This window comes from Myotis nattereri, assembly GCF_964212035.1.
Source record: "Myotis nattereri genome assembly, chromosome: 2".
In the NCBI taxonomy this organism is placed as follows: Eukaryota; Metazoa; Chordata; class Mammalia; order Chiroptera; family Vespertilionidae; genus Myotis; species Myotis nattereri.
In genome coordinates this window covers 187695057-187709482 of record NC_138076.1, presented here as the reverse complement: position 1 = coordinate 187709482, position 14426 = coordinate 187695057, and the positions used below count along the sequence as shown (strand labels likewise).

At 42.5% G+C, this 14426-nt stretch overlaps 1 protein-coding gene across 5 annotated transcripts in view; it reads right to left on the bottom strand.

The window, feature by feature from the left end:
* The window catches only part of LMO3 (LIM domain only 3), a 58288-nt gene extending 44989 nt beyond the window's left edge, over window positions 1–13299 (bottom strand). Inside the window, exons 1-3 of one of the 5 annotated variants that reach the window (XM_081082610.1) lie at window positions 11070–11281; window positions 9189–9255; window positions 3767–3980 (exon numbers count right to left, since the gene is read on the bottom strand). In XM_081082610.1, coding sequence (XP_080938736.1) covers window positions 3767–3972 — 206 coding nt within the window. In that variant the 5' untranslated portion in view covers window positions 3973–3980; window positions 9189–9255; window positions 11070–11281. Of the gene's footprint in view, window positions 1–3766; window positions 3981–7942; window positions 8265–8863; window positions 9065–9188; window positions 9256–11069; window positions 11436–12876 lie in introns of those variants that run through there. The other 4 variants (XM_081082611.1, XM_081082609.1, XM_081082607.1 and 1 more) reach the window with 4 other exon arrangements.
* Between the last annotated feature and the right edge of the window lie 1127 nt (window positions 13300–14426).

Sequence of the window (14426 nt, the reverse complement as noted above, 5' to 3'; positions counted from 1 at the left end):
TTGCTATTTCTATTGGTTCTGATTTCTTATCACTTGCCACAAAAATCTTAATTCTAAAATTCTGGTTATGCATTAACTACTTCATTCATAGTTTCCAAACTGAAATAAAGATGATAGTGAGGTAGTGAGTAGAGTCCTATAAATACCATTACTAAAACTGTGCTAACTTTTATACAATAATTGTTCATCTACTTTAGGCAGTCTATGAATTTTAAGCTCTAGTTCAAGGTACGAAGATGCTGCCATTCTAATTGGTCATAAGTTCATCTCTTAATAATATAAAGTTCTAAATGCATTGGATACATTTTTAACAGGTACCTTTCTACATCTTGACATATAAAGGTTGATGGGCAGATTGACTTCATAGGTTAAGTCAGAAAGTGCGTTAATAGAGGAAGTTTTTGAATGGCAATCCTTCTGTTCCTTTAGGTAACGAATGAAGGCGGAGGACAGTCCTACAAACTGTCAAATTCTTTCATCAGACCCGTGCATTTTATATTCTAAAGAAGAATAAAATACATTATTCCAGCCCCTTTATGGAAAATGAACTGTTCAGATTCGAAACTTAGCATATAAGCTGTAAAATGTTTTCTTTTTCTTAAGTATATTAATTGTGCCACAAAGGAGAAAAAAAAATCTGAGGGGAATCAAATTTATCACACTCATAGTTTTGATAACTCGTAAGAAATATCTTATGATTTAAATTTGTGTATTCATTACTTAAAGAACTTGTAAAAACAGGTCATCACTATCATTGCTCCAAGCAATGCAAAATAAAACATTAGAACTTTAGGAATCATTGTTCAGAATTAAAAATGGTTTTTTTTTGTTTGTTTGTTTTGGTTGTGTGTGTTTTTTTTCAAAGAAGTTATTAGGAAGTTAAATACAATTATCAAAAATAGGTCACTCTTCTATAGACATGAAAAAAATTCTTTAGACCAGGATAATGCCTATAACAAATAATTTATTAGTACAGGTAAACAATTTTTTTTATCATTTTCTATATTCTTATTTAGATGCCCAGTAACTTAGACAGAGAAATACAGACCTGTAAGTTATGTATGGCCTGTCTGATGCTTCAAAGGAATTATGTAATATCCAAAGACCAAAAACAAAACTACGCCATTTTTAATAGGATTGAAATGGTTACGCACTGGTTATGCAAAATACAGACAGGAAATGTGCAGAACCAGGAGGAAAATAGCCACGGAATACTACTTGTTCACTGGTCATATTGCACATTTTGTATAATTGTTAAATGATTAGGTAGTAACAATTTTAGGTACATCTCCCTTTTTTAATTAGTTATTTCATCCATTACCTAAAAGTATGCCTTTCACACAGCAGGCATCCAATGAACATTTTGGATGACTGTTTGTACACATTCAAAGATACTAATTTGTAAATAACATTAGCTTGATTGTATTTGCCCATCTCACATACAGAATCAGACTATTTCAATGTGCCAGAGACATATACTATTGAACATCCACGCAATATCACTGAGCTACATGCTTCCCACAAAAAACTACCACATCGGTGGCATAATCTGTAATACATAATGCAGTGTTTTTACTCACATATCAATTTCTCATTTCACTTCTACAATTTTCAAGTGTTGATGAATTACTAGTTGCCAAAGAAGTCACGTTATATAAAACAAACCTTCAGTTTAAATAAGGGATAAGCTTGCTGTTAACAACTTAGTCTGAAATATTAACAACCTGTAGGCTGTTAACATAACAACTAGCCATTAATGTGGTAATGACCAATTTAAGAGGAAATTGTACCCTGAGAAATGAATATATTGGCAATCAGGACCAGGTTTTATATCTGAGAGAGTATGAATGTCTAAAAATAAGTTAACAAGCATTAAAAGTTTAAGCCTATCAGAAATTTACTAAACGTTATATTACAAAGGGCAACAATATGGACTCATTTGAAAATTTTCTTCAACAAAACACGTACTTGAGATATCAAAGCAATTGAACATCATATTTTATTACCATAAGGAAGAATAAGTCCAAGGTTACTTTCTCGCTTGCTATTATATTGACAACTGCAAAACTGCTTCACTCAAGACACAGGTACTTCATTGGCAAATTTATATTTTTAACTTAAAAATTTCTAGGTATTTTCAAAATTTTCTTTAAATTTAACTTAATTCTGTCTTTACTACTTACTAGGACGCCTTAACCTTGCCAGACTCTATAAAACGACTTATTTTGTAATTGTGGCGACATAAATCCACTGGAAACACTACAATTGTAAACAAAAGTAAAAGTCAAAAAGATTCAAAAACCCATGACTTATTGGTTAGTAATGATAAAGCCAAACTAGGAAGCAATGTGAAGTCATTAAAAACAAAATAAATGCTGCATGTAGAAACAAGGCTCTGATTCACAATGAGCAGAGAGGGAATTTTTATTTCAAAAAGAAAAGTTCAAAGACTGCAGTTCTAGGAGAATTCACGCAATAAGTTAATTCTGGTTAGCTGTGCCACCACAATGAAGGAAATCCTGGTATAAAGAGTCACTTGCCATTGTTGGCACCTCGCATGTATTTTGGGCAAGAGAACACAGAGAAGTAACAAGTGGCCATAGGCAGGAGGCTGTCAGACGAGGCAGTCCTACGAAGGGGAAGACTAGAATTCCAAAAACAGTACTGCATTCGCCCTCTTGTAACTATTATTAAGCAAACAGTAATTTTTTTATATATCAAAGATTAAATTGGACTGAGAAATAACTGGATTCTATAGCAAGAAGCGCTAAATTTCCTAGAAAGTACCTCTCCAAATAGCTAAGATGGTTAAGGAGTTACCACTGACTGATAAATTTTGTGTCGTAAGGGGGGACAATTAAAAATAAATCTCTTAATGTTAGACTAGGAACATGATTAATCATATCAAATATGAAAACCCAAATGATGCCATATATCACTTCTCTAATTTGATTGAGCCAACTTTATTAATATAAGTAATGTGCAGCCGAATCAAGTCACAAAGTTCCCTGGAAAGCCAAATAATCTTCCTTTAAATAGAAGTCCATGTGTCGAGTACTAAATGCTGGGAAACAAGTTTAGTCAGCTCCATGGCTTCATAAGCAAGAACATCTGTCGGGTCCTGAAACTCTCCAGATGTTTGCAGTGAGGACAGTGGCTGTCATTTCCCCACAAGGATGGCGATGGTTACTTTGCTAATTTCCATACAGCTACTGGCAAGTCTGAGGCTGTTCACGCTCAGTGATATCTTGCTATGACCACTTGGAACGGCGTGGGGGAAAGATGTATTCACACTTTGGGAAAGTTTTCAAAATTGGCTAATAAATAAATATACTAATAAATACCAGTTGAGAATCTCTAACAGATTTTCTCTGACAAATCTGAAACAGAAAGTCAGCTGCGTATTTCGTGTTCTGCTTGGCCCACCTTGTCGCTTAGGGTCTAATAAAAAAAAAAATGTATATGCTGATTTCTACCAAATACGTCCTTGACATGAACATGACAATACAGGCAGTCGAATGATCTGCCCCTAACTAGGAGCAACCAGGCAAGCCAAATGGAAACCTTTTAGATACTGTGTTTTGTTGGCCACTGCTTAAGCAATCATTTGCTTAACAGGCACCTGGCAACATTTTGAAGGCTAACGGGTCAACATCCTTCAGGACTATAGGCTGGCAGTAAGGAAATGAAACAAACCAAAACATACACTTACAAAAGTACTTTAAAAGGAATCCAGTCATCACTGGTGTGCAAGGGTAAGTCCTACCTCAGATAGTCTCTGCGACAAAGGATAAGATTAGCTTTAGTGTACAGGGTGGAGCCCACTTCTCCCAAACGGCAGTCGCAGCAGGCACACTTCAGGCAGTCCTCATGCCAGTATTTGTCCAGTGCCTTTAGAAGATACCGGTCCTTGATCTTTCGGTTGCAGCCAGCACAACCTTTCGGCTTGGTGTCTGGCTGGACTGAGAGCATTTGTATACCTAAAAGGAGACAAAAAACGAAAAGAGAGAGCTGGGACGGCAAGACAGAGCCATAGGATGTCAGAAGACCTCAAACAAGCTACATATTTCAGAGTGCCTCCTTTGAGGAGTGTGAGACTCTCTCTTTTTTAGGACTGTACTAAAATCAAACTATATTCTGGACACAGAGCGCCTCAAACTTTGTGAGGTTCTTATCAAATCATTTCCGAAGTCGTACACGTAGAGTGGTGAAAGTAGTGAATTCATGTTGGTCCCAGGAAAAGGACACTGTGTCCACGAAGTTAAATAATTGTGTAGTGTCGCCATTCTATACACAGGGCGGGTCCTTTCGGGATAAAATGTGAGCAAATGGCTACCAATCTTAAAGGAAAGCTATTTAACAAAATAGTCCATGCAGACTACAAAAGTCAAAATTGGGGGGAGGGGTTTATTGATTAAAAATTTCACTTACTAGGTGCCTGATGACAGAAGGAGAGTGTACCCTAATGGGATGACACTATCCTTAGAAGCAAAGATGCTTGTAGTTAAGTACACAGTACAGTCACCCCAAAAGTTCACCAATCCTATATTACTTGTTTGCATCCAAATACTTCCTTCTGTGCCCTTGATATTTCAAAGTATTCATTATGTTAAAATAAAAAAGTATACTCTCAAGCATCATTCAGTGCCTGTGTTAATGGCAGATTACCTAACTATATACTACTATCTACTCTTATATAAAACTGAAGTATAGGATTATGTAATTTATTACCCTTCACATGCACTTATTTATAGAAGAAAACAACAGAAGGCAAAGTCTGAATATATATTATATATATACACACATATACATATAATTATACATACAGAGGTGAATGTAATATGTACAGTACATATATTATATAATGCTATCCTAGACAGAGGGATATTTCTATATTTTTTAAGATATCTTTCCATCATAAACAAGGGTCTAGCTGGGTTTTACAACTTGACTAAAATTTGAAAGCACATTCGCCTGCGTTTCTTCTTTCCTAATACCCAGCTTTAAAAACAACCCTGGACTAACTATTCAGAGCCTCCTATTTATTAAATAACTCACTTTAAGCACTGTAAAGTATCACAGGCATCCATCAATTCCAAAGTCCCTCATTTTACAAATTAGGATACGGAGGCCTAAGAGAGGTTAAGGTACTGGCTGAAAGCTGAACCAGAGTTAAAGCACTACACTTGGTGGCCTTCCCACAGCCTAGCGATGTCATTGCTCTATCCTGCTTCCTCTCCTAGGCACAAAGTTCTAAACTTGGACACGGAAGGATACAAAACACCAAATGTGCCTGCACTTGAAACAGCGTCAAGAAAAGAAATGCCAAGCTCTAGTCTTGAACATTTTCTGCGTGCTTCCCTCCTCCAAAAGAGTTAAACCTCCTTCAGTTTCCTCTGATGCCTTGTGAGGAAGACCTCGCCTCTATTAGCTTCACTATCTTTTTCCTTTTTAAATCACACCGATAAGAAAGATCAAGGCACAGTATCCACGCAGATGGATAACTTTCCTAGCTACAAATATTACATGCACTGCACATAATACTGTGATGATGTTGGACTTCCATTAGAAACTAACTTCTCTGGTTAGGGGAGTAGAGTAGGCAATGGCACGGAAGAAAGCAGTGTGCCTGTTCTTTCTGCGTGATCTGCGTAGCTGTGGTCTCCGGAGCTGCAAACTAGCAGCTGGCTTTGAACAGAAGAGCAGGTGGTATTCCTATAGCCTGCTTTCTGCTCCTTTTCTTTGAAGGAGCTGAAGGGCTAGTGTAGATTAATCATAACCCTTGATAGCTCTGCTAAGTCTCACTCTCTAGAACTTCTAACAAATGAAGTTTCTTTGATCAGAACTAGTTACTGTCTTCTAGCAAGGTTCCACAAGGATTAAATCCCATTAATTATAGTACAGATCTCACCCTAGAGCCTCTTAATCATGCACCTAAGGGGAGGGAGAAATTTTGATTTACTAAGTGATACTCTGGATTTCATTATTGAAAACATCTAGAGATATATTATGAGTGGCCATTCTCATTATCCAGTTTCTAAGGCAATTATTTTCTATATCTCAAAGCTACATTTATTTTGTAAAAATCCTTCTGAGTTGTAGCTAAGCTATATTTCTGAGTTGCGTTACCACCATCAAGCCTGGAAGGTCAGCTATCTTTTATTCAAAATGCTTTGCAACCAAGACAGGGAATACCAACATTTGGCACACGCAACACTACCCTGCTTGTCTTCACAAAATGTTTTTGTTGTGTTGACATTTTAATTTAGCACTCAGAGGCCAATTAATATTTGAAACTCTTGCATTCTGTTTGGCCTTGGGCGGAAAAGGAGTTTGATATTTTACACTCCATCCCGGAGCCTTCTTTTAGCAAACATCCTCACATTTCTCTTGAAGGGGAAATCTTTTCAATACCATGCAACTTTACCAGCTGTAGGAAAAGAACTATTTTGCAGTCGCCACTTTGCCATGAACCTAAAAAGGCATCAAGCAGTCAGCAACCTCCCCTCACTATCCAGAGCACAGGTCTGGGGAGCTGAGAAACATGGCACAAGTTGCTCAGAGCACATCAGGACTCATAACTAGTTTAAGATTGGCATGTAAATTGTTCTGAGGGAAATTCTTATTGCCTCTGAGACCCTGCCATTCTGAGTTATTTGACAGTTTAAGGGAAATCATAATTTTAAAAAAAGACATAAATAATAGCCTGTGCAGTGTGGTGTGCAGAAATAAGTAGAACCATTTCATTTAAACTCTGGTGAGCTTTTAATTGCCCGGATTGCATTGTGAGGCGGCCTAACGGTTGATTGCCTCCATTATGTTCCCTTGTTCTGTGCCATTCATCCGAGCAGTCTCAGCTTCAGTAGTTAACACAACAAAGTAACCACAACTCCACAACACACAGGGGTTTAAAAAAATAATCATAATAAAAGATTTGCAGCACTTAGACACAGTCTTTTATATTTTTGGACTAACTACCCATACTGAATGGGAAACATTTTGTCCCCGTCGGAAGATTCACAGGGAACAATTTGGGAGAAGGAATTGTTAGAGGGAATACATAAAGGGGGTTGGCAGAGATGAGGTGCCTCAGGAAGATGCTAAAATGGGAATGCGGGTTCTGCAGCTGGGAGCAGTGACACAGATTAAAAGAATTTGGCCAACACGGCCATTCGATTGCCAAGAGGTACCAAACAAAAGATTTTCTCTCCTCCTGCCCATCTTCATCCTCTCCCAGCCCCCAGTCCCGATTGGAGAACTGGATTGGGCCTAAAAGCTTGTTTCTCTCTGTTCACTGGCCCAGAGCATCCCTACAGGCTGCAGCCCCCTAAGGGACAACAATGCAAATAGATGTCCCCAGATCTCAGGCACTGGAGCTGCTTAACTCTGTTCTGCCCCTTCAACTCCCCCCCCACCCCCATCTTTCCACCACCCCTCCCCTATTTGAGCAATGGAGCTGGGAACCAATTTGATTCCCTTTTTCTCCAATGCAGCTGCAAGGCTCAGAGATACTGACATTTTCCCACTCTTATCAGTTTAATTACAGTTACCATGGCAGCAAAGTGCTAGTGCTTGGCAAAGGCCAACAAGAGATTTGCAAGACTGAGTTCAATTTTGATGCAGCTCACATGCAAAATAAAAAAAAAAAAATAAGAAACATACATACACTCTAACAAAGAATCCCTTTGCGGAGTTATGCTCCAGCCTTTTGTGGTTGTGTCTTTGCACCCACACAGGGATGGTTTGCAAAGAATGTAGCAGTTATTTGTTGCACCCCGCCAGATTAATTGGTTTAAGCAGGCCGTCTTTCAAAGCAGTTACCACAATAATATTTGGGATCGTTCAGAAAGACACAAAAGCAGCGGAAGAGCCGGGAGGGCTTTGGAGCAGCCAAGAGCGCCGAGCGCCGGCAAAGTGCATCCATGGTAGATGGTAACCTTACCAAAACTTTTCTCCTTTTTCTGCATGAGTTGCTTTAGGCGTGCCTGAGTTGCGGAGGCTTCGCATGGAGCACCAAGCCCAAAGATCGGCGCTGAGAGGGTCTCCTTATTTAGCTCGAGGGCGGACCCGGAGCGCTGCCTACACCGCTGGAGGACCGACTATTGTGAAGCCACTTTGGGAGCGGGTCGGAGTGGCGGCAGGGGGTGGGGGAAGGGACGAGGGCGGCCAGACGAGACGCGGCGCACACAGAGAGCCCCCTCGCAGGGTGGCGGTGTGCAAAACGATGGCGAATGACAAAGCCACATGCTTCCCTAACTCTGCCCATAATCCTGAAATCCCAGCGGCCCCTTTGAGCTTCGCGGTAACAAATGGATTTGATTAAACTGTCACATGCAGCGTTAGCATAGCATATCATGTTCAATATGAAAAAGATCATAAATCTGAGTTGTATTTCATAACAGCTATCTGGGAAGTGTTCCCCCCCTCCCCACCTCCCACTCCCCACCCCGTAAAAATGTGCTGCATCGGTTGGAATCGGGACCTATTAGGACATAGGCACCTGGTTCCACGGAATCTCACTCTTCTGGCCACTTCTCCCCGACCACCCCCCTCCTTCCCAAATAGCCACTTTCCCACCTCGTCGGAGCCACACTGTGTGGTGGCAGAGCGGGGAGAGGCAGAAGTGTCAACAGGAACCCAAAGGTTGTTCTTTCAACTCTTGGGGGTAGGGGGTGGGGGTTCATGAATTCCAGCAAGTCAGGAGCAGAGGGCTCCCCCAACCCATCCGGGACCGAATTCCTTGCCTAACGGGGCCGGACCGCAGCGAACCTGTCCTCCTGCCAAACTCTCCCTGCCCCTCTGTCCCCGGGGGTGAGCGGTGTGGAAATGCTGCAATTCGGCGTGAACTTTGACTATTACCCACTCGAGTCGGACTTGAAACATTCCGCGCCGCAGCCGCGCTCCCTCCTTCCAGCCACAGCTTCCGCGGGCATTTCATGTCTCATCATAAAAATAATGAAGCCTCATATGATTTAAGCAAAACCGTCTCAGCAGAGCTGCAGCCCGAGCAAAAGTTGCAGCGCGGAGCCGGGCTGCAGCTCCAGTTTATGCCTCATTAGGAGGCTCGGGGAAGAAGGAGAAGAAGAAGAAAAAAAAATACCCACATCCGCACACGCACGCGCGCGCCCGCAGACACACACACACACCGCAAAGCAGCCGCCGCGTGTGTACACAGTCGCCGCACTTACCTTCTCAATTAAGCGATACAGGGGGAGGCGGTTCAGAAAGCACAGTGGCTGCTTTGTAGCGCTTCTCCTTGGGAAAGGTCAAAAAGAAGCATTGTTTGAAAAAAAAAAAAAGAGGGGGAGGGAATCTCTATTTTTTTTTTTTTAAGTTTACAATAATGAGGTCCTCCAGGATCCGCCAAGTAATGGTGTTGATCGCATCTGAGCCACAGGTGTCCTCCTTTTAGGCAACCGCAGTCCGAGGCGGTCTCTCTCGGTCCTGGCTCCAGACAACTTCCCCCCGCAGCACGCAAGGAGCCGCGCGGAAGGCGGCCGGGGCTCTCAGCTGCAAAACGCAATCCCTGCCCAGCCAGACCGCATCCAGCCCGAGAAAAGGTCACTCCGTTATTACTGAGCCGGCGGAGCCCGGCAGCGCTTGTCAAGACCACAGAGAAGCAGCTCCCTTCCGACTGAAGACTATTTACCTCTCGCCCCCACCCCTCCCCTCTCCTCTCCTTCCCTTCTCTCCCTCCCTCGCTCGCTGGCTCCCTCGCTCGCTCGCTCGCTCTCCTGTGCCTGTTCTGCAGCTCAGTCAAGTACAGCCGCCCTCGGAAAGTGGCAAAGCAGCCGCGAGACAGATCGGGCTTTGTTGCTAATTTCCCAGGGTGAAAATTTACAAGCCTGCGAGTGCCGTCAGCACAGCCGCATGCATATGCTGCTCACAAACGCTGGGGACGACCCCGCGCACAAAAAAAGTGACCTCTGCAGGAGGCGGCTCGGGAGGGACCCTACCTCCTGGACCCGTTCAAAAGAAGTCCTGCGAAGGAGCTCCCAGGAAAAGAGTGGGGCGCCTAAAATAACCCCGGCGTTTTGGGAGTAGGTGGACACATTTAAAGCAAACTATTCCAAAGCCTTTTCTGAAGCCGCCAATTATGGGAATTAAAAGAAAAGCCAGGGAAGCCGACTGCTACCAGAACGCCCTGGGAAAGCACACAGCCCTCCCCTTTCATAAGTGTCTGGGGGTGGCTGCAGTTGCCCGGTCTCTGACTCCCATTCATGAACTCTCGAAAGTCGCTGCTCCGCAGGCAGCTCTGCCACATGAGTGGCTCCAACAGATGACACACTCCCCTTCCTCCCCTACTCTAACGGCCCAAGCACCAGGCTGAACGTGTTCCCCATGGACCAATACTCCCATCCCCCTCCCATCCCCCATTTAAACACTTCCTGCAACTACTTGAATTTCTCCCCATTTAAAATGTACATGCCGGAATGAAAAACACCCAAGAACACCCATAAACGTGTTCTCATGACTAACTTGGCCAAAGAGCCATGGAGTGTCTTCATAGACTTATTTTAGAGGCCTGGTCAGATTTTTTTTTTTCCTTCTTGATGTAGGTCCCATTCTCCCCAACCTTTTCTCCTCTTAACTTTACATCTGTAACGGCCATTGGGAGCTTTAAAGTATCTTATTCCTTTTTCTTTTTTTTTCTTTTTCTTTTTCAAAATGGAAAGTCATCATCTCTTTTTGGCAACTATCTTAGCATCCTCCCCAGATTCTCTAAAGCCCGGTCAAAGGTCAAGCTTAAAAATAGTCCAGATTTGAATGACCCTGGCTGAAATGTTTTAAAGGCCAAGAAAGATCCATTTGTTGAACTCCAAAAAAACTTTTTTTATTCTCAGCACCATCAGTTTTAACCTAGTTCTAGTTGTAAAAATAAGTAAGTAAATAAATAAAGGCAGCCCCTCCCCCATGAATACTTAGGCTAAATTATGCTCCTCTTCATATAGAATGATACAACATTGATAACTGATTTTTATCCCTCCTCCTTTTTTATAAGCCCATCATAATATAGTATGTAGTTTGCTTTCCTCTCCCTTTAAAAGGCAACAAAACTCAGAACTAACCTGAAAAATAACGAAAGTCACAGACGGCAGATTAATGAGAACCCCTTCAGATGATTTGTTCCGTACATAGGCTGATTTCTTAAGTTTGGCTTTTCTGGCCCGTGTAAGCAGGCACACATGCACCTCACCCATCCACACAGCTCCCGCTGCTGCACCCCACCTCTCTGCTCCAGCCACTCTGAAACACCCCAGTGTGTGTGCATGTGGTGTGTGTGTGTGTGTGTCTCATGCGCTCTCTCTCAGCCAATGCTCTGAGAAGAAGAAAAGAGGGAGGGAGGGAGAAGTATGTGTGGGGAAAGGGAGAAATAAAATCAAAACAAATGGTACAGCTAATGAGGACAATTAAATTAATTATGTTCAAGGAGATGAGATTTTTTTTCCCTCCAACTGTATGATCTGTTACCCCTCGCTGGCAACTGCTGCTCTGTAATTCATGGCAACTGATTAGTGCATCTATGCAAATCTTTGTTTAAATCATTCAACTAATTAAATGATGGGATTATTCCTCTGCCTACGGTGACATCATTCGCAGTAATTAGTACTCTATTTGGACTGTGGCAGTAAGATTCTCGATATCAACACCAACCTGCAAAGACATGAACCACTTTGTCACCTTATTTTTTTTAAGGGACAAACACCCAGATCTCTAATTGTGTTTCCCACCCACCCCCAGCGTCCCCCCCCCCAATCTTTTTTTTCTCTCAGTTTTACCATTTACCCCACAATTGTATGGGCAAGCAAGGGAGAGAGAGAGAGAGAGAGAGAGAGAGAGAGAGAGAGAGAGAGAGAGAGAGAGAGAGAGAGAGGAACTTAGTGAATAATATGCCAAACCACATGTGTAAAGGAATAAAATGGAATAGTTAACATTCAGCTCCATGCCATTCATTTTCCCCTAAAATGTAATGATAATTAGATGGGTCATAAAATGCTCTTCTTTTCATTATGACTGATGAAATGCATTAAAGCTGACAGGGTATTACCTGACAGTAATTAGGTTTTGTCATGAATTAAATTATTTGAAAGCAGGCTATCTCCCCAATCACGCAATTTACAGCAAGATTTTTTTTTAATCTGTGCTACAGAAAGAGAGAGAGAGAGATAGAAAATAGCAGTTTTTCTCTTCATAATCATATGAATTATTCACAGAAAAAAAAATCATCAGAAAAAAACCCGTGCAGATGAAGAGGCTTGCCACTTAATGTACTGCACAGATGTGATCATCAGCGGTTGCCGACAATGAAATATACAAGTGCACACAAAGTGATCTGGTGAACAAGAGGTGGAATTTAATCATCTTCTGCTGACACTCTGCGAAAAACACCATTAACCCTCAGCAAACCCCCTGTTTTCCTGGCTCCCCCCCCACCCTAAAGTCTCCCCCCTCCCGCGAGAGAAAAAGTGAAAGAAGAATTTGTGCTTTTGTTTACTCAGCCAAGCTAAAGGTTGGATCCAGCCAGGCAAGCAGTTTCTTCATTTCCTGAGAGTAAACTACCCAGTTTAATTACAGACCCTTCGGAAATCTTTGCAAAAGGATTGCCATAAAGAGCTAGCTCTTCTTGGTCCGATTCCCTTTTGCCTGTGCCCTGGTCCTGCAGCTCATCATACATTTGATGAGACAATTTACTTAATCCACCCACCACCCCAACCCCTATTAAAGAGACAGAGAGGAGAGAGAGAAAGAGAAAAAAAAGCAGACTGTCTTTTCAGGGGTCTTATATTGTGATACCTTTATGAGGGGGAAAGGGAGAGGAATGACAGGATGGGGTGGAGGGGGTGTTCAGGGGATGATTAGATATATACCACTTACCTTTGCTCAAAGGAGATCTCCCACAAGAAAACAGGGTCTATACCTATATGTCTATTTCTAAATACGTCTTCAAGTGCTCAGCTGCCTCTCTCTTTAAAACACACCTCACAGAGTACTTTTGTGTGCGGGTGTTCAGTAAGGATTTCTGTGGCGTCCCAAAGATGCTTCTGTTAGGTTGCTGTCCTTTTTTTTTTTTTTTTTTTTTTTTTGGAGGGCAGCAGACAGGTTGTGGGGGGAGGCAATGAGCAGAGCAGCACAGCCTGGAAGCTGCAAGTCCTGGTTCAGGCAAAGGTCTCAGTCAAGCGAAGGGTGAGGTGGATGGTGCCCCCACCACCACCACACACACACCCACCACCACTCTCCGAAATTCAGCCACACAAATGCAAGAAACCTCTGCCTCCCTGCCTTCCGCCTCTCTCCTCTGTGCTTCTCTCTTCCCCACTTTCCTCCCGAACTGCATACAGAACCTGAGTGGGCCAGCGCCGCTCCTCCAGTATTTAAACACCTCGCCAGGTCCCTAGTTAGCAGCTTCCTTCAGCCCATCCAAGAAGCTGACAAGTACTGTTAGAGGAGGCTGTACATGTTGCTCTAATGGACCTCATTAAGTTCTACTTACAGATGTTCTCTTAACATAATTGATCTGCGGTGAGTTGAGAGGACTGCAACTTATTCCCTAGCCCCCAATTATGGTTGGGTAATTAGATCCCCAACCTCCAATTTTTCACATTCACCCTTCTAACATTCCAAAATATCAAAGTATCTCTCTCTCACCAAAGCTCCCCCTTACCGGACTCCACTCCACTCACTGTATTGACAGTTAGATCTGCTCTAACCTTTGTAGTGACGCCAGTTTTAATGGCGCATTCAGTCCATTGACAGAGCCGTGTTTTTCCCCCAGACTCTCTCCTCTCCTTTGCTCTCCACGCTACTCCCCCCGCCCCCACCGCACCCCCAACCCCTTAACCCTCAGAAACAAAAGGGTAAGAAAGAAAGAAAGAAAAAAGATCCTCTAACTTGTATAGTTTGTACTTTTGATAAAAGGTTTCGGTGATGAGCTCTGGCAGTGGCGCTCCCTGTCTAATGTCTTTTTATCTGTATTAATTCCTCAGATGAAAACTTTAAGGAACAATGAAGGAGAGAGGTAGTGCTCTGAAACGGTGAGAAGAAAAAAATTACACAGCACACCTGGGACAGATGAAGCCAAACTAGTGCTTTTATAATGCCAATCAGCAGGGCTGTTATCATCCCTCTAATTAGGAAAGCAGCCTAAAACAGAGAGCACTTGGGGAAATGGTAATGTTCTGGTTTTGCACTTAAAAGGAGAGACATTTCCTGCACTGTAAGAATCTGGGATTGGGGCTGACAAGTCCTTTAATTAATGGGCAGGATTCCCTGTGTGTGCAAGTGTGTGTGCATGTTTTAATTCATAAAAGTGGACAAAGGGTGCTCTGAGGAGGGGGGAGGCACGCTGGGGGGCGGGAGGGGGAGTCCATTAGTTTGAAGATGAACAGAGTTCATAGCTACATTCATCTTTTTTTTTTTTTTTAACC